This window comes from Anas platyrhynchos, chromosome 2 (assembly GCF_047663525.1).
Source record: "Anas platyrhynchos isolate ZD024472 breed Pekin duck chromosome 2, IASCAAS_PekinDuck_T2T, whole genome shotgun sequence".
Taxonomy (NCBI): domain Eukaryota; kingdom Metazoa; phylum Chordata; class Aves; order Anseriformes; family Anatidae; genus Anas; species Anas platyrhynchos.
Genome location: NC_092588.1, coordinates 156,297,080 through 156,318,044, shown reverse-complemented (window position 1 = coordinate 156,318,044; position 20,965 = coordinate 156,297,080). Strand labels below are relative to the sequence as shown.

General features: G+C 39.6%; 1 protein-coding gene across 1 annotated transcript in view; it reads right to left on the bottom strand.

Moving 5' to 3' along the window:
• Window positions 1-20,965, bottom strand: part of LOC101790354 (vasoactive intestinal polypeptide receptor) — a 114,534-nt gene that overhangs the window by 32,595 nt on the left and 60,974 nt on the right. The window contains exons 4-6 of the mRNA XM_005023238.5: window positions 12,740-12,840; window positions 8,744-8,844; window positions 6,807-6,939 (exon numbers count right to left, since the gene is read on the bottom strand). Coding sequence (XP_005023295.1) covers window positions 6,807-6,939; window positions 8,744-8,844; window positions 12,740-12,840 — 335 coding nt within the window. The remainder of the gene's footprint in view (window positions 1-6,806; window positions 6,940-8,743; window positions 8,845-12,739; window positions 12,841-20,965) is intronic.

Below are 20,965 nucleotides of genomic sequence, written 5' to 3'. Positions count from 1 at the left end.
TCTCAAGGGTTGCATGACAACAGTCCAAGGTGCAGAAGGGGCATGACCCAGAATCTAATACTTTCTCCTTTCAAGAATGGATCATTGCATCCATGGACCTTCCTCACTTTCCTAGGCAGGCACGCCTCTGGTGCCACATGCCAAGCACCCAGCTTTATCACTGCCATTCATTACCTCCCTGTCTCAAAATGGTTGTTTTACCTCCAGCTTCCCTGACACTCAAGGTTTTCTTCATTCTCCAACACTGCACATTCTCTTCTTCCCAAACTCAGACATATGCTCCCTTCTTCTCCCACATCATTTTAGTGGATCTCCATCTCCAGACACCACAACCCTTCTTCCCAACCTGTTTTATTCTTTACTTACTACTGCCAGCCCTGATCAGAGTTGTGTCTTTGTGCAAAGATGGGGTTGCCAGAAACTGCTGTCTCACTAACAAAGAAGGAAGTTACTGTTTGCCAGCAGCTTCACAGCAAGTACCTGTGTGCATGCCCTCTTCCTGTGGCATGTATGAGGTGGTTTATGTCTCCTTCATAAATATCAGAATGGTGGCTTGTACAGGTGGAGACCTCTTCTATTCTAGAAGAGATGGTAAGATATCACATTCCTGTGTGGAGTGTTTCTGGATAATAATAAATTCAAAACAAGAATGTAAAAAAGCTGAGGTAGATAGGTTGCCCATCTCTCATGCTGCTGGCTGCTGCTGACCATGGTCAGTACACATCCAAAACCTATTTATAGCTTCTCATTGCTTCACACACCCTTCATCACTGAATTTGCCAGTAAAACCTCAGATTAACTCTGGCCCTGATTTTCAAAGTGTACTTGAAGGCATTATTTTTTATTTTTAGCTTTATTTGCTCATGCGTAATATTTTCACTATTAGGCCTCTGTTAATTAAAGAATGTAGCTGTAGCCTCTTTGTCTCTCCTTTTCCCCCCTCCTCCTCTCCATTTTCTGATGCTTTCTAGAAGTGCCTCAATACCTTTGGTGAAGTGAACCTTGAAATGCTGGTGTGAGATTTGAAAGAGATTTGGCAAACATAAAACAGCCCCATTTCTTCTTCTTTCTTTCTTTCTTTCTTTCTTTCTTTCTTTCTTTCTTTCTTTCTTTCTTTCTTTCTTTCTTTCTTTCTTTCTTTCTTTCTTTCTTTCTTTCTTTCTTTCTTTCTTTCTTTCTTTCTTTCTTTCTTTCTTTCTTTCTTTCTTTCTTTCTTTCTTTCTTTCTTTCTTTCTTTCTTTCTTTCTTTCTTTCTTTCTTTCTTTCTTTCTTTCCTTTTTTCTTTTCTTTTCTTTCACTTTTTTTTTTTTTTTTTTTTTTTTTTTTGTATCACATACAGGAGCTTTCTCTAGTTATTTTTCTTTCTCTGTCATTTACTTTGCTGTAAAACTTCAAATGTAGCAGTGATCAGCAGATACAGGGATAGCAGCAGCTATGGGGAGATCAGATAATATAAAGATTATATTCCACTGCCAGGTACAAGCAAATCTCTCTATCTAACTTAGCGGTAAAAATGTAGACCAAGGAAATGGGTGTGTTAGGTTTGTGTTGTGACAGCAACACCACAGACATTCTCAGGAGATCATAAGTAGAAGCCAAATGCTGTCAAAAAGCTCAGAAAGAACTGAAACCAGTATATTTCAACACCTGTCCTTGAAGCCAACAGAAACTGTTTGGCTGTGTGTCACAATTTTTTTTTGGACAGGTAAAGTGGTTCAGGTAAGACTTGAGTGGAAGAGCAGAGTGAGAAATATTCCATTAACAGTAATTTTTCTTTTTCTCCTTGTGCTGCTCCTTGGGATGAAAACCAAATGTGGCTGCTATCTATCAGGTGGGAAGGCTGAGGGTCTTCATCACTCTACACAGCTGAGCAAAAAGAGGCAGTCCTCACTTCATACCGGGTCTCATTTTCATGGCAGAAGAGACTTTAAAGCCTTTCCTTATCTCAGGCAGCATCTTTGTGCCTGACTTGTCCAACTGAATTCAGTGGATGGGGAGCAGTTCTGCAGCAATGAGCTGAACTACTGAAAGAGTGCCAGCTGATGAATTTACACATTTTGGGGCTTGACCCAACTCCAATTAAAGTCAAGGGAAAAATTCTCTTTGTCTGCAGACAGAGTAGTGCCAGAATCATCCCCCAAGCCAGTCAGCCAAAGTTCATCAGACGCCAGTCTGTGATGCTAAAATGAGCTTGCCCTCTTTTGTGTAGGTGAGAGTAGATGTCTATCACAGAGAATGTAACCAATAAAAGGGCTGTGTCTCTAATTTCCAACTCTCCCTCCTTTTCAGACTCCTGCCAACTTTTTTCTATTTTTTTTTTTTTTTCAGAGAGTAGAGCTGGGGACCTTCTGTCCTATAAAACACCACTAGATGAACCAGGGGCTGTGTTCATCCAGGGGCTGTGTACATCCAGGGGCTGTGTTCTTCCAGGGGCTGTGAAGGACTTAGAGTGCTGAGTAAACCACAAGAAAAATCCTTGCAGCAGAACCTGGTTCTGTTGCTCCCTAGTCTAGAGGTCAGATGCAGTCTCCAACTACTAGGTCAGAAACTCTTCATACCTATGGCCTTCTGAATATCAGTTTTATTTTTATACAAGTGCTTAAAAAGATACATACTCTTCCAGTTTTCACAATAGCCTGCATATCAAAGCACTCTCCATGAAGTTGGATGGATTTGAATCCAGATGGGGATGTGTTGGAAAAGAAAATGTGTCTGTCTTCAACTTCCATATATAAAGTTTATGTAGGAGCCTGTAGCTTTTATCAATTTGGCCTGAGGCAGCTCATGTTAAAAAACTAATTTTCTACTCTGAAAATACGAGACATATATGCTCACTATTGCTAAAGGTCCTGCCCTCCTTTGCAAAAAAGAATTTCTCATTGGAATTTGATTGTCTTACTGGAATGCAAAAGGACAAAGAGAAATGATCCCTCCCTTGGCTGAATTCTCAGCAAAGGCAAATTTGCAGAGCTCAACAGAAGTCTGAATTCAATCTCTAGAACTGAATATTTATTTATATCAAACTGTTGGCTTCTTTGTCTTCAGCTAGGCTGGAAACATAAGTGGTTCATCATTATGCTATCCAGATATTACATTCATGAAACTAAATCAAAGCTTAGCCATTAAAACACACTCACACACAAAATCAAATGAAAAGACAAGCAAAGAGTTCAGTTCAATCCTTCTACCAGGTTTGCTATTTTGGCTACTGAGCTTCACCCGACATTTTCCAGAGAGAGGAAGACAGAAGAAGACAAAGTGTGGGAATGCTTAAATGGAAGGTCACAAATCGTAGAGAAAATTAATATGAAAAAAACTAAAATTTGCTAAGAGGGTTCTTCAGTCTGGCAACGACAACAACAAAAAAGAACACAGAAAAATGCAGTCAAATACAGACTGGAAAGTGATGCAAATTTTTGTGCATTATGAGTAACTGTTGGATGCAATGAAGCCACATGCCATAAGTTTTCTATCAGAAATGATTGACTAAGTGAAGACTAAATGATTGACTGAATGATTAAACTGAATGTATTCTGAATGAATTGTAACAAATAGTTATTGGAAAAATCGGTGTGGGCGATTTCACAGAACCCTCCTAGCCTGATCATCTCTACATCTGGGTGCTTAAAGCCCATATTCACTAACACATGAACATATGCCTATCTTAGAGTAATTTAAGCCAACATGATGATTCAGTTTCACATAACTACAAACATTACGACTGAGGGCATGACAAAGAAAGTGAGGTTCAGTCTACTACTGACTGCTGGCACATTTGGCAATAAGCTGTGTGTATACATGGGCATGAGATTTCTCTACTGTTTCTACCTCTCCAAAATATTCAAAGTCTCTGGCGGTGCTTTGTTTCCCACTGGAAAATCCCAATGTGTTTTTAGAGCCTTCTCTAAGGGTCAGTCTACATGCTGCTATACACCTAAGGACACACCTAATTCATTTGGGCAGCTGGGGAGAGGTGAAGGACATTTGCAAAGCTGCTACTGGTGATCCTTATAGCAGCACAAAGGGCCTGGGCCACTTTGTGTAGGTCTTGGGATCAATGGTCATTTAAGCCTGCTACATTTGCTTATGCAAATGAGCCTTGCTTGTCAGCTCAGGGTTTCTGCCCCATGAAAGGCAGGGTACATTTTTCACTGAAGCAGGAAGACTTTTCTTTCCCTCAGGAGTGGATCTATCAAGTGATTGGCGGCATTGGCCCTGAGTCCCTGAAATGCTTATGGCCACATTCTCTCTGGTCATAGAGATACCCAACACACTTTATTTTTCAGGGCATTCATGTTGATCTCAATGGTAATGGTTGGACTTAATGATCTTGAAGGTATTTTTCCAACCTAAATGGTTCTATGAACCTGTGATTCTATAACCCAAAACTACATGTATTTCAGTTTAAATTGCCATAGAATTAGCACTGTAACTGAGCTTTCCTATACTAGATAAAATGAAGTAAAAATGCTGCTGCAGCAAAGCCCATGAACATGTTTTTTCAATTACATATTCATCTATATTAAGTGGAATTCCTAACAGATTGGAGCATTGGCACATATGTTGGTTGCGAGCTTAAAATATTTTTAAGTGGCTAGTGCATAAAACATCATTTTATGTCTTTGTACTGCAACAGTTAAGGTTAAATTCAGGAAATAGATCCCTTCCTCAGTAATGCTGGGAGAGGTTGTAATTCATTTGGATTTTATATATCCCTGAATCTGTTTCAGAAGGGAGGTGCTTTTGTCCTTTTTTTCCTCATAGGAACTAAGTGCAGTACTTTCTCTTCTAATAAAAAGACCTCTATTGCTTTGGTTCTCCCCTCTTCTGAAACAGCATAGTGGTGACAGCATTCGGTAAATTAAATTGTTTGTTCAAATCTCTCCTCAGACTGAATGAGCTCAAGGCCATATCTTGCATTATCAGTAGAAACATGAAACCTTCCATAAATCCTATAGTAGGTCCTGGGTATATCAACTAGTTAGCACCCATGTGCCCCAAGCCAAAATCATATCCTGCAAGTTCAAAGCACAACAATGCAATTATTTCACGTAGCTCAATCCAACCTAATGCAACCAAACCCGACATAAATTCAACGGATTTTATAACTGTTTGCAAGCAGATGAATATTAGGAAAGGCATTGTGATTGCATTCCATACAGGTATTTTTTCCTTATGGCCTAAAATATCGCCCATATTCTGCAAAGGGTAAGCTCAGTCCTGTGTAGTGAAGACATTTATTCCACATACTTTTGTAACCCTTCTGTAGGATCCAACCATTCACCCTGAACTGGCATTTCCCATCAAAATCCTCTGATGAGGAGAAACACACACAACGGTGGCAGCCATGAGTCTGGCTTCCAGGAACGACAGATTCTGCAGGACAAAGCCCAGTATTTATACACAGAAGTGCTTCAGGATGGACTATTGCAGCAGACACTTCTCACAGAGCCTTCTGCAATCATGCCCGAGTCACGTCCTGGTGAAAACTCCCGCAGGAGTGAGAGGTTAGGTCAAACTCCATGGTTCATTGGGTTCTTGGCTCCTCTGCCAATTAGCATTGGCAATTATCTGTGGCAGCAGACACCAGCCAATTGTTCATCCATGTTTATATATCATTGTAACCATTCATGGGCCTACATAATAAAGTCCCATTGCTGAAGAATACACATCCCAGCGAACCACAGAGGAAAAAGAAAGAAAAGAAAAAGCAAAGGGTGGGTGGTATGTGGTCACTGCAATGGGGACATGGTGTAGACAGTTCTCAGGGAAATGATGGGAGTAGGCTGCTCTTTGATATTAACTGGGAAGTGCTCAAGCAGAAAAGCCATTACAGCAGCAGGGATGGAACTCAGGGTACGGATACAGAAAAGTCAAAAGACAAGGAAGAGATTGGGTGGTGAGACTGGGAAGAGAAAAGACAGTCTTTTCTGTTGCTTTATGATGCAGAGAAACACAGGTCTTGGAGAGATCTGTTGGACTGCTGTGTCCAGTCCCCTGCTATTGTCAGCAACACTGCCATTAGATAAACAGCTCTCCTTAATGTTTGCTCCAGTTGATTACACTGAGTCTGAAAGAGGAGAAAATACACCAACTCCTTTATTCTCCTCTTTTTTCATCCCAGAGGAGAAATCTCACAGTTCCACGTTAGTGTGGGATACAGATCCAGATGAAAAATAGACAGGGATGTCTATATATAGATTTCCTGCCTGAACTCATACAGAAATCTGGTCAATACAATCAGTGGAGCTCAGAGAGCCATCCACCTCACCAGATGTAGGTGCCTTCTTCAAAATGAGGGGGACAGCTGTCTGGACCCTAGCAGACATATTGGTTAGATATCAGCTGACTGTGATTGCACTTTACACATGGAGCTCATGTGTCGGTATTTAACCTGTGAAGTTACCTGAATCTGGATCTCCCACCACCACTGAGGGGAAAGGCTTTATTAAACCCTTAAGCAGAGGATGGCAAGTCTTTGGTCAGAATATCTAAGAAATTAGCACAGAACTGGGAGGTAGGCACAGGATTGACTGGAATCCCAAAATCTTGCAGTGACTAAGTTGTGGGTTTGACCTCAGAAGAGGCTAGAGGTCCACAAACCTTTCAACCTGGTAATTTATTTTATGCCCTTCCCACACAAATTAAGCTTCAACAATCAGCTTTTTGTTTCTTTTCAAATTAAAAAAAAATATTGAAATCTTCCCAAGGTAGTGTCTTACATACATTTGCAAAGTTACTTTTGGTGCATTGTTTAAGAGAGGCAGCAGAACACGGCAGAAACTTCAATGTGCACAGCTACTTACTGAGCTCACAAAGCAGTGGTCAGATTCTCCACTTTCAAATAGGATAACATCTTTTATGAAGACTGCGATGGCTCTCATTATGAAGGACATGAAGAGGTGCATATGAATATAATTTCGAGTACAGTGTAGCTTTCTGTTGAGGAGAGATATAATAACATTTCTGAACAGTAAGGCTTCTCAAAAACATTATTTATCTATTTACATGTTTCTTCTGCCAAGATATAGAATTACAATTAAACATTAGAAACCCTGACACAGACAATGTTCTGATGTAAATCACTGCAAATTCACTTAAGTCTTTTTAAAGCCACAAAAGGGACGAGGGGGAATGGGCTAAAGTTGCGCCAGGGGAGTTTTAGGTTAGATGTTAGGAAGAGCTTCTTTACTGAAAGGGTTGTTAGGCACTGGAACAGGCTGCCCAGGGAGGTGGTGGAGTCACCATCCCTGGAAGTCTTTAAAAGACATTTAGATGTAGAGCTTAGGGATATGGTTTAGTGGGGACTGTTAGTGTTAGGTTAGAGGTTGGACTCGATGATCTTGAAGTCTCTTCCAACTTAGAAATTCTGTGATTCTGTGAAAAACAGGTCCGTCATACTGCTTTCCATTGGAAAAGAAATAGCTTTGACTCAGTAAACTGCACTCATGATAAAGGACTGTTTTTACAGAATGTTTGTACTATAATAATTTTTTTAAAGGTAAAATATTTCCTCGGGGGGAGAAATAAATTAGCAGCTGCTGCCAAAATTAACACATATTGCAGGTTTTTTGGAGCAATGTGAATAATATATTCACTTAAAATGGCTAGTTATTAATTATATTAAGAACATCACAAGGGTTTTTCTTTCCCTTGCCCACCAATATTTTGAAGATGAATTTTCATCAAACAGGTCTGCTTTTCAAGTGTATTTTGTTCAGTCATCAGAACCACAACAGACCTCACTCAGCAACATGATTGAATTACCACTTTTTAATGAGTTACTGTGCATCGGCAAGTTTATGCTCTTAATCTCTGACGATGGCAAGATAAAGGGACTGAGCTGAGTCCTCTGTTCTTGTGGCAAAACCAAGTCAAATTACACCGTTTCCCACAGATGAAGTGTGTGAACCCTGACAATTTCAACAGCTTTGCTGGCACCTTGTACCTTGTTGAGACAATATAATTTGAATATGTCTGATTCACTGTTTGGGGAGCAGAGAGAGCATGTATGCTGAGAAGTGCAAAGGAAGCGTTTATCTCTGCTTAAGGATCATGAAGGGTGAGGCCAGTTGTGTACACACGAATATACATGCCTGAATCTATTGCAAACAACAGGAACTGAGGATGAATTCTGATGCCATAACTTAGGCATTTCGTGCCATTTAATTTGCTGTACCATGTCTACCTTTCAGTCCATAAGGGCCTGTGGCTCCTGAAGGTCCTACATTACACCGGTTCAGTTTGTGCATGACTCAAAGGCTCTAGCACATCTAATATGGTTCTGGGTGACTCTGTTTTGCCCTAGATCTCCATAGGCTACAGTAGGAAGTATTTCTGAAATGCATTTCTGGAGGTAGATTTGGGGTGAGAACCATCTATCCCATTCTGAATGCCTACTTTAGCTGAAATTCATCATTAAATATACTCATCCATACTATTCTGACCCAGTCCCTGTATTTCAGATACAGAGATCCACCATGTAAAAGTTTACATTTAGTCAGATGAATCGCACCTTAAATAATTGGACTGGGGGTTGTAACTCTCATACAAATGCCCCAAATCATATATCATAAAACGCAGATACCAAAAAACGGAGGAACATCCCTCTCCTGTCCATATTAGATGTGTTTTACATCCACTCATAGTTTATAGACAAAACAGTTGACTTATTCATATTTAAACAGCCACTATTCCCTTTGAGTCATCCCCTTACCTCTGTCTTTTTTGCTCGTGCTCTTACCTGAAGAGACATAAAATGATCATAGCAGCTGTGAGAGCAATGAGCGATAAGGTATGTCCAATGGTGTAGCCAGTCTTGACTGTGCCATAGAATGACGTTTGCTAACATGAAGGAAAGAAGCAAAAAAACTTTCAAAGAGCTGCCAATATTTGCCTAAATACCCATGTCACTGATATTTTTCTGATTTTCTTGGTGAAATAAGGGAACCATCCTACTCTGTTATCTTATAAAAAACTTCCTTCACCCTTTAAAATCACATCAGCCAGACTACATAATTCAAATACCACCAGTGTGAATAAGGGGAATGTGTCTGGTTCCAGCAGAGCTTGGATTGCACCAAAACCAGGTTAATGTTACACGAGGGAAAGATTCATAGAGGAAGGAGTCTGTTTTGACACTGGCAGAGACAGCTACATGGTTATAACCTTGTGAAACTAAACTGACTAATGTTCAGTTAAACAGTGCACGGACATGTCAGCTCTTAGGCAGTGAGCATGATCAGCTTCATTATATTAATGAATTTTGAGGACAGAACTGGTCTGGAAATTGGTTTTGCTTTTGTGGAAGCTAAGCATTGTGTTTTAGCAAGAAAAAAAAAAAAGAAAAAAAAAACAACTAAAATATCCTCACTGAACACACAGAAATATATGTTAAGTTGGAAATTAGTCCACAGTTTTCTCTCTGATTGCATACAGAGGGAGTCTCTGAACATGGAGCACCATGGGATTTAAATCCAACAGGGAATCCTGGTCTAAATAATATGGGGGAATAAGGCAAAAAAACAAACAACAAAAACAACAGCTCTCCTAAGGCTCACCAGCAACACTAAATCAATATATTTTGATCCTCAGCTTTAAAAGAAAAGATCAGTTGGTATTCAGACATCTGTTTTATCAATGAAAAATCAAAGTTTTAATGAGAATCCAACTCAGCTTGTAGAAAGTCTTATTTTTCTAGCCCTTGATTGACCCTTCTCTGCCCTCCTTGCCACCATTTTCTGTAAAACAACCAACCAGCCAAAACCACAAAAAGCAGTTTTGACAGAAAATCTAAACCCAACCTTATCTGGGAAAACACTCTTTAATAACCGTAAGAGCTGAATTTTTTTATAGGTTATTTTCATGGGCCTTGATAAGCACTAGGTGCTGTTCAGGACCAGTGAGGCTGAGATGAGAGGTAATCCTCTAGCATTTACACAACCCAGCTTAGAGGGGTGTTAAGACAGAAATTTCAGAGAGTGCAGAGGCTACACTGGTCATGTCTATACTGCTCCTTGGATCACAGAGCTCAGAGAAGATAAAAGCACAGTGTCTTTGTAGCCTCATTCAATGAATCCACATCACTAAGCACTTTGGGTCATGATTCATAGCAAGAGCTTCTTTTCTAATTTATTTACCTGATAGACTGATGGAGTCTACAGAATATGGCCATACCTATGCTCGCCCACCTGCAGAGCATGGAGGGACTTGCACTGCATTAAGGAACAGTTGAGGTTCCACCTTGCTGTACTTGCTAATGACAATCACCTCCTGTTTTACAGATATCAAAGGAGATAATTTTATTCAAGATCATAAATGGAACTGGAATTTCACTGTTAATGTTCAGATTACTAAAATACTAATCCTAGAAAGAACAGGGATTTAGAGAAGTGAAGGAAATGTACGTCAGGATGCCTGTGTTCTGGCTCTAGACCTATAGTGATTTACTGAATAAAATTAGACAATTTTATCATTCCCTCTCCGACATCTAAAAGCCTGTCCTTAATTTCACTGGAATGTAATATGAATGATTAGTTAAGGTAGATGCTAAACTCAGATTAACTGAGAATTAGCTTCTTTCACTTCTGTTCAGTAGCCTCTACATTTGTCCCTTGATGAATGGAATTAGAATGTGAAACATTTACATTTGTAAGTGCAAAATAACAGAAACACTGATATCAAGTCTTCAAGCAGCCCTGCACGCAAACTTGTTTTGTGTTCACATCACCTATGCTAAAACCTTCTGTGTTTCCCCTGGTAAGTGCAAAGAGGCCCCTCTGGAGAGAACTGTGGGGTGAAATGATCTGTTTTCTTCATTGCCTCAGAGAGAGCCTACAGGGACAGTTGTGTGGCTCCCATCTGAGCAGGTGGGGGAAGGGAGTGGGGAAGCTACACGTCATGCCTGATAATGGGACAGTAAAACAACACCCCATTAGCTAACATATGGGTTTTCAAGGTTGGATTGGAAAAGGAAACATACCATTTCAGACATCATAAATGCACTACTTTGGTGGCTATGTCTTCTATTTCATAAGGACTGACAGAATTTATAATTGAAACCATACTCACAGCTCTTATTTATTTTTCAAAAATATTTTGCTGTTTCTGACTTGAGACCAGTAGATGTTTAAAGTTCACGAAGTGTTTTAGGCATGGATAGTTATCAGCCTGCTCTGGACCTCATGTTCCATACAGCCTGCAGTTCTCCTTTTTTTCTTATTCCCTTTATTTCTTCCTCCACAAACTGACAGCCAATTCAACAACAACAGAAATCTATTCTTCACAGGCTAGGACTGCATGTTCACCCCCCCTCAGCCACCTTTCACACAAATTAGACTTAAACGGCATGACAAAACTGTGCAAATCAAGAGAAAATAATTAAGAAAGAATTAAAAGAGCACAATGCATGTTCTCTTGGTAACGCAGCACTCTGGCAGCGCTGCAATCCATTGGGTTGCAAAAGCATGTCCTAGGAATTCCCAAATCCCTTTGCAGCTGAACATAAGCTAGAGGTCTTGGTGGAGGGTCTTCCCAGAACAGACCCATAACGATGGCTTTTGCAATATGCAACTGGTGCCACAAAACTCCATCTTAGGAATGGGACAGGAGGATATGAAAAGGTGGCTGACCTCGAAGGCAAACTAAAGCTCTCTCTTCAGTAGATCCCTGAAATTCTTTGTGTATCTTTCCCTTTGGTATTTTCCAAATTCTTTTACTATTAAGGCTGGTAAAGTTCAGCTCAGATTTTCTGTTAACTCTTCGAGTGCCTTTGTAATGTGTGACAATACACAGACCACACACACTAGATATATATTCATTATTAAGTTTCTTATGTCCAGCATTCACAAACACTGGGAAATGTCATACAGCAGAAACAAACAAACAAACAAACAAACAAAAATAAAAACACATGGACCTAGGTTTAATATAAATATATGGTTGCAGCAAAAGATAATATTTTTCTAGCATGAGCTTTTTCTGGTTGACTATAGGAGAGCTATAGGTGATTAGTTTAGACTAGATGTTGAACTTTTAGTTGCGTGAGGTGAATACTGCTTCTAACAAGTTTGGTTATCTTCTTTAGACTTTACCCTTCGTGCCTAAGCATGCAGCAAAGCAGTAACAAATTCCTTTCTGTGCAATGACAACACTCTATAATATTTGAAAGCTAATTATATCTAGTTCAGTGATTACCAATTTACCTGCAAGTAATATGCCAGACAGTTTGTGGATTTTCTTTCAAAATTCAGTAACATGGCCTGAAAATGTGTGTGTTGCCTAGCTTTCTAGAGTTTATCTGGTTGAGATCAGCACAGCTGCACTGATGACAAATGAGTTATATTGGTTTATCCCGTCTGATCTTTTGATGATTGTGTGTGACCTACAAATACTGGAATTACCATACCTACTTAAGGCTAAATACAAATAACTCAAGGGAGGCCTTGTTTCAAATTTGAACGTGGAACATGAAGCACCTGAAGTTACACTTGGGCATCACAGAGGCACTGGTCTCATTTTCTCAGGTGCTGAGTTCCTGCCACCCCCTTGGAAATCAAGGGGAGGATCATCTATTTGACCAGACACTGATCTCTGCTTCCAGAGATCTTCCAGATGATTCTTCATTTTCAGGGAATTAGAACAGGAATGGAAAAAATAGACGATCAGAATACCTCATGATTCTGCTATCTATCTACTAATGATAGTAAGTCATGATATACACTTATCCAGCTCTACAAACCTCTTCTGGAGTGCTGTTGGAATCAAATCCACAAGCTACAGCATATGGTGCGGGGTACACATCTGTCCAGCCCTGACTTGTGCAATTCCTGGTCACATTTCCTAAGAAAAATAAATAGAAAGGTATGATTAACAGAAGAAGCATTGGGCTTGCCCTTAAACATATGTTTGCCTTTTCTTAATTTAAATGTCAGATCACATTTCTTGTAACACAGTAAAAGTCTCATACATTTTCTCTGTTAAGAAGTAAGCATCTTACACATAACACATAAAGTGGGGAGACAAATTTGGTCATATATTCAGTCTTCATATACAAATAGTTTTTAATATTGAGGTGCCCACAAAGCATCTCTTCTAATGGTACCATAATACCACCTGGACTCAGTCTCTTGGTTGCGGGCAATGCAAGGGTATTGTCTGAGAGTGTTATTGTCTCCGTTCCTGGAAATTTCTTCATCTAACCAGAGCAGTGAAGTATTTACAGCTTTCGTTTTGCTTGTGAGAAGCCAAGGCAGGGATAGATAAAGTCTGATTTTGTGTTAAGGTGGGAGAGCTGGGAACTGAACCCAGTCCTCAAAACCCAGACCTTGCCTATAAAACGAGTCCTGAACTTTATTCAATGCGATTCCCATGAAATCTACTGCACTGGTGCTTGAGAAAAAAAATACTTCAAAAATTGTCTAAGAGGGAAGAAAAAACAGATACTGACCATCTGTATTGCCTGTTCTAACATATGTACAAGACAGATGTTTGTCAGACAGAAACAACAAAGAACCAAACCATCAAAAGTAAATTGCATATTCCCCCAGCACCTTCTCTGACCACTGATCCCTAACCAGTCCATCTCAAATAAATCACATGATTGTGTTATCAGCTAATAAAATTTCACAAATTGAATGCTTGGCATTCCTTTGGTGTCTTTTATCACATAAAACATCCTGCCATCCCTGACCGGAAAGCTGGTACAATAAACCAGAATATGCAAATGGTAAACAGTCAAAACTTGCTTACGGCTTTTTAGTTGAAGAATTACATCAGTGAAACTCAAGAGCTTTGCAAACATTTCCAGCAATAAGGACCTTTGCACACAAGAATAATAAAACTGCACACAGGAGAAAATCAATTCTGCTGCTATGAGTCATGAAAATATCCAAGCATCTCCTCCAGGAATTTCTGACTGTTGAGTCATCTGAACGTCTTCCTAACTATATAGACCTATCTTGCACTGAAATCATCATCAGCTTATCACCTTACTTAATCCAGTTCTTGAATCCTTGTGATAGGTGGATTTTGACACCGAAACTTGGCTCTGTGATTCTTCCTTCTGATTGATCTGAATACAACAAAAGCTCTGGTGCCTTTGCTCCTTTCAGCAGCTGCTCCAAACGCAGTTTACTTGAGCAGTTCGGTGGGCTGTTGTTCCCCAGGCTTTTCCTGCATGGCCACTGTTTACATTTCTTTTTCCAGGGTTCATATCAAGATCATAAGAGATCATGTGCAAACAAAGCAAGGACATGACTATTTATTTATTTTTTAAGGTGTTATGTAATTTCTTCATTACAATGGATCCCATTATCTGAATTTTTCTGCTTCCTATTTCCTGCTCAAGACTTCTCCCTCTGTCTGGAGATGTCTTTAGTTTTCATGGTGGTTTTGCTTATTCTCAGTGAATTAAGGGGTGCCAGTTTCAGTTTCATTCATTTCCTTGTAGTTCTTTTCAAGTGCACTTCCTAAAACCATTTGATACTTTGTAATTCTTGTCCTCCCTGTTCACATGAGTACTTTTCAAAATTGTCTTAATGGTTTAGCAGATATGTAAACTACGGCAGAGGGAAACAAAATAATGTAGCATCACTGAGATTAAAAAAAACAAACAACAATAATCTGCCTAATTTTAGGAATTGTCACTTCCCTGATAAGTTTTTCTACCACCCTTTGCTGCTCATTTTACTTTTTGATGCACAGATTCGAACACGTGGTCTGATACAACACATCTTTATAACTCTCATGTTCTGTGCTAGATGCCTGGGAGGTGCAAAAAGTACAAGGTTAGAAGATATAGATTTTACCTCACTACCATTTTGAGTCAAGTGCTGGATGATATCTCCCCTCAGAGCAAACAACATTTCTAATTACTACTTGACATTAGGTTGATTACTTTCTACTGAAGATGTGCACAAGACTTGGAAAAATGCCTCACAAGCTTAGTACTTACTCTGAGGTTTACCTAATAAACAGGCTGTGAACTTTAGACTAAAGTATTAAGCTGAGATTTTTATGCTACAGGCTCAAAGCTCAGCTCTATCACACACCTCCAGTGAAACTGCAGCCAGTTCATTTGTCCTTCTTAGATTTCCATTTCCTCACCAACAGCAGGGCTTTAGAAATAAAGTCTGCTCTTCTGTCAATGGGAAAGCAAGTGTTTGAAGTGTCAAGATGTTTCTAGGCTATCTTCCATAATGGTTTCTTAAACTCTCTCCAGAATGGTGCACTAATGTAGTACATTGAAGATGTAAAATGTGGCAGTAGTGGAAAAGGCAGAGCTTTTGGACTTGGTATCTTCAATCTGTGAAAGTTCGCATTTTTCCCAATCTTTCCTATTTGCTATCAGACTGAAGCTAAATCTTTTCAAACCATTTTTCCGGAGAATTAATGAGAAAGGGGATTGGGGCTTACACCTCAGTATCACGTAATTAGCAATGTACAGTGGAGGAGATCCATTGTGAGAGCTGGAAAGCATCCTAATACTGGCTGGAAAGTGAGGTGTTTTGTGCTCCAGGCTCTCCTCTGAGTTGTGGAAAGAGGAGGTTCAAGTTCCTCGTGTGGACAGAGTTTATTTTTTTAGAATTTTTTTAAGAAGGAAAGAGGGTATACTCGTTAATAGCTTTTCCCTGTCCCTGTCATGAAATTAAGATTTTGTAGGTTTTGTATTTCATTTTTACCAGAAGCATTACAACTGTCAAACTGGTGCACCTACTCCTAAAAGCCACAACCATTTCAAAGAGATGAGGTTTTCTATTTAAAGGGGAAAGTAAAAAGAAAAAAGAAAAAGCCACAACTAACTTTCATCTGTGATAACAGTAACCTCACAACATGTTTTGCCAGAACCCAGTTTCCTGATTTCAGAGAATCACAGACTGGCTGAGGTTGGAAGGGACCTCTGGAGGCTATCTGGTTCCCTCCTGCCCAATCAGGGCCACTTAGAGCTGCTTGCCCAGGACCATGTCCAATGGCTTTTGGATATCCTCAGATATCTCCTCTCCAAGGAGGGAGACTCCACATGCTCTCTGGGCAACTTGTTCTAGTGCTTGGTCACCCTTACTGTAAAAAAAAGTGTTTCCTTAGGTTGCAAGGAAATCTTCTGTGTTTCAGTTTGAAAATTAGAAAATGCAAATGCAATTAGAAAGTGCAGGAAGGGTCTCATTACTTTAGAAGCTCACTATGCATGGGAGCCTTGCATGTAACTGAAGTCCTTTGCTAGGTTCTGCCTTTTCTCTTTGCAGGTATCAGGACAAATGTTTTTTAAAGGCAACAAGATGATGACCTTTTCATAAGGCTCCCTGCCAGGTAGGAGGGGATGGATGTACAAAGAAAGGAAAATAACTGTGCAGAAATCTCGGGAAAAAAAAAAAAAAAGTTCTCAAGCTGGCAAATATAATGTGAAGAGATAATCCTTACACAAGCTAAAGGAATTGTAGCTATTGCTGGAGAACCGGTAACATAAAAAGCCACTGATTATAGAAGAGAATGACAAGTGTAAATATGAGGCTAGACCTTTGGCTCGTTTATATCAGTGTTTATGACAATCAAGGCATAAAGCACTATTGAAAGGCAAGGGGTAAAGCAGCAGGCCTGAATAACCAGTTTTCACAAAGTTTTACAGCAGCAGTGCCTTAAAGACTCATGTGTGGCATGATGGGCCGTAAATGTTTAATCAAACCACCATATCCCTTGATTCAGCCCCAGATACCAGTAGATGTAGTGTATGAAAGTGCAAACATGTCAGTGGCTTCAGGCTGAGCCCCAGCAGGATCAGCAGGGTCTCTCTCAAGACCTACAAAAGCATGTTACACGTTACCCAACCGCAAATTTAATCCTCTGTGGTGGCAGGAAGGGTCATCCAAGCCTTCATAAACTGCTGGGATTTATACATGGCTCTTCCTCATGTGCTACCTCTGCCTGTATTCCTTGAAAATCTGCTTGCAGTGTGCCACGGCAATTAACAATCATCTACATGAAGCACGAGGAGCAACTGCATTTCCTCCGTACACTTCTCGTCTTTCTGGTAGTACGTCTGCTATAGGACAGGACTTTGCCATCTGGCCCAGCAGCTGCTCCTGGTCTAAGCAAATGCTTCCTTAGAGTTCACAATCCCCTCACTAATTTGCTAATCTGCACAGTCTGATGGTATGCCTATTATGAAAATGGAACTGATGGTTGTAAGCAATTAGCAGAATGCTTCAATCTTTCCTTCTGATTAGCTTGTACTAAATCTGGCACATGCCGCACACCTATCCTGAGTAGATTTGCCTTGTTTGCAGGGTGATTCAGAAGCTCTCTGCTCTGGGAAACAAAGAGAGAGGGAAGGAAAGCCCTCTCACTGAAAAGAAGCAGGACTGGCTGAATTCAGAGACACTTTTTGCCTTATGTTTGTTAAAAAAACAAAGCAAAACAAACATATTTCTTTTTAGCATTAAAAAAAGCAGCAAAAGAAAAAAAGACCCCAAACTGTATACTCATGAAAAGATTGTCCAAATATTCCTGTTTTTAATTCAGTTTTTGCATATTCATGTTTTGTTAGTTTTAATTCAATTTCTTCTATGGAAAAAAAAGCATTCTTCTTGCCTCTTTCTCTCTGACACTACTTTTATCCTTTTTCATTGGATCTACAAATAACAATGAATATACGCTATTGATACTGATCTGGAGACAAGGAGGACTTCTTTTTATCTTTTTCTTCCCCTTGTTTTATCCCAGTTTGGGTGAAGAGCTGTTAAAGATCCCTATGAAGAAAGACAAGTTAAGCAGCAAAATAATTTTACAATTTTTTTGCTTTATGAAGCAAACATCTTCTCAGATCCCTCAAATGGAGGTTGGGTACAGGCTAGTGTTCCATACATCTAACCACCAAATTTATTCCTATACTCTGAATATATCTTACCTCTTTCTAGTGATTCTGATAGTGCTTTCTACTTCTGGCTTCCACTTGTACTTTCCAGGTCTATCAGCCCTACAAGTTTTTTATATGTTGTTTGAAAACATACCCCTCTATCCTTATTTTAGACCTGCTGACGGACAGTTTCATTTTGTACCTCTTCTCTTGTACACCATGAAACAATCATTCCTCACCTACTTTCTCCACATCGTTATGACTTACATCCTTTGAATCCACATTTTTCTAGTCTGAAGAATATTAATCTGGATAGAATTTCTTGGAGAGGAACACAGTAAGGTAAAACTTTTAATTCAATTTCCTGATGTATAAACGTATTTGGAGATGATGTGGAAGAAACACGAATCAAAAGAACCTTTCAGATTGTGTTATACCCACCGGTAGAGTCTTGTAGAGGAACGACATGATTAATTCATGGCATAGTGAAGGAGGAGTGAAGAGTCAGTGCAACTGAGATAGAAACAGAAGATTTTCTTTATAATTTAAAAATAATAGTTAATATATTAATTAATAAAAATATTAATATAAATTAATAATAGTTTGATCTGTATAGAAGTTAAATACTGAATAAATGAATGGAATAAATATAAAGAGATAACTGTATTATAAGAAAATTGTTGCATATGTCCCACTCATAAATTTTTTCTCTTTCTTAATTATTTTTCTCTCTCATCTGTTTCAAATACACACCTCAGACTCAAATATATCTGAAAGTTTGTGTCACAGGTGAGATTTTAACACTTTGATCTTAGTGGGAGAAAACTTCTTATTGGCTTTTAATGGGAGCTTAAATTCATTCAAAGAGATCTGAGGCCGGTCATTGCTAAAGGATGTTCTCTTTAGTCTTCCTCTTGCTTCTCTTGCCCTTTCGTGTAATAGCTTCTAAAGGAGAGGGAAGGTCTGCTCTAAGTAGCTATCTGTCCTGCTGGTCTGCCATTATCTTGTGGTCAGAAATCGATTTTTTCAAGCAGAAGCTATTAAAGCAATAGCAGATCTTATCACTTTTCTTGAGATGTTGCTGAGCCCATTGGAACATGTGTAGTTCCATTTTTATTATCGATCTGCCCTATTGTTGTTGGGAAACACCTGAGACTTCCAGACAGAGCTACAGCTTGTTTTTAACTGGACACAGAAGTGGTTAGATCTGGGAGAAACTTGCGATTTGTCAGTCATAACAAAGATATTTTCCAAACTTGCTTTATGTGTCTCAGCCATGATTTTGTAAAATCCTTCTTTCAGCACAATTTCTGCCAACATGGTGTATCGAACAGACAAACAAACTGTGGCATAGTGTCAGCACATCACGTAACAGTCACAGCCTGCGGTTTCTTCATTTGTTCTTTTTCACATCGCTTGGTCTGCAGCTTGGTCTTACTTTCACAATTCTGCTGCCCTAAAGCTTACTGCACCTGTGATTTCAGGAAATCTCCCATTTTCCTCTCCCCTCCTTTCCCTTTCCTGCATGTCACATTTCTCAGCATGAAGATCTCGATCCTTAATAAACACAGATAATTCCTCTCTTCTTAACAGCACATGTTCCCCTTAATTAGGCACCTTTTGCAAACTCCGTTTGTTCCCTCACAATAAAAGCAGAGCTGTCAAACTCTAGGACAAATTTCTCATTAGCTCTTTAGACATTGCAAGTACAGTACACCAGGAAGTATTTACAAGAATAAAATGAACAGTTCTGGCTAAGTGGAGGTATTAACTCCACAAGACATGGGCTGACAGTAGGCTTTCCATCTGAGGATCTTACAGCACTGCTATCCCTGGGTGTACATGACCTTCTCAGCACCAGACCTTCAGAGGAGCAGGGCAACCGTGTCACGACACCTCAGCTGCAAACAAATCTCAAAGGTCTGAAGCAAAACTAAGCTTTAAATAAGCTGCACATCCAGATAGCCACCTGTTTCTTCAGTCAGTTACACCACTGCACGTAGCTGGAGCCAGCTGAAGTGAAGGGTGCACTCTTAAATGCAGATAAAAGATCAACACTGATCTATGGAAACAGAGTAATCCAGCACTGAATTCTGAGCTGGGCCTCCAGTTGTCCATGACAAATGAACAAAGTGGATGTTAAGGAGTGCTGGGAGGCTGCCCTGACAAGCACGGGCAGCAGCAGCATTGGCTGTCCTGTCCCCTTTTCTGTGACTTTCAGGGTGGACTATGCAAATAACAGCCACGATTCCATGTGAATGAGGACGTTTCCTGGCAATTTTATCTTTGTAACATGAAGGCACATTTGGACTGGGGCTGCTTGGCACCTGAGGACATTGACGCGGATCTCAGTGAACAAACCTGCATAACAGATAGACTCAACAGTTGCTTTTTTTTTTTTTTTTTTTTTTTTTCTCCTTTCAAATGAACATTGTAGTAAATAGAGTAGTTTTGGTTCACTTTGGAGTTCCCAATGATAGTGGTAATGTCTTTTCCTTATCCAACATCTGGTCATCCCTCTCTCCGTTTTGTTCTGTTTTCTTTTCAGTTTCAAACACAAGATAGAAAAAAAGGAGGAAAGAAAATGAAGAAAATAACCCTGGTTCAAGAGAAGGAAATTAAAATGTTTTGCAAGTAAATGGTAATCATTTTTTGAGGCTGGGGAAATGAGTATGATTCTGCATTTTTGTTTGTTTTTGTCTACTCATAGACCTCCTTTGCATGAGAAAAAGATTGGGGTTCATCTCACGGAACTTTTGCCATTTAAATGTAAGGATGGTAGACTAAGTTTTCATGTGGAGGTTATATCAGACCTCCAAAGGTCATCTCATCCCTTTCTATGACATGTTGTGGGATAACTCATGCCCTGTAAGTGCATCTCTTTCCCACTGGCTAGAGGACAAATTAGACAAGGAGTTAAGATTGGATGCCTAACTGTTAGGTACCCATGCTGTGATGGAAGGAATTTGACTGTTCATTTAACCAACTGCAAAGAAAGACAGCAGAATATCAGATCTCTGTGCCTGTATCCATGTCCTTCTTACAAATTTCATTTGATTCTCCCAGGACATGGCTACACCTGCCCCAAGATCCACCCTGAGAGACTCAGGTGTTTTT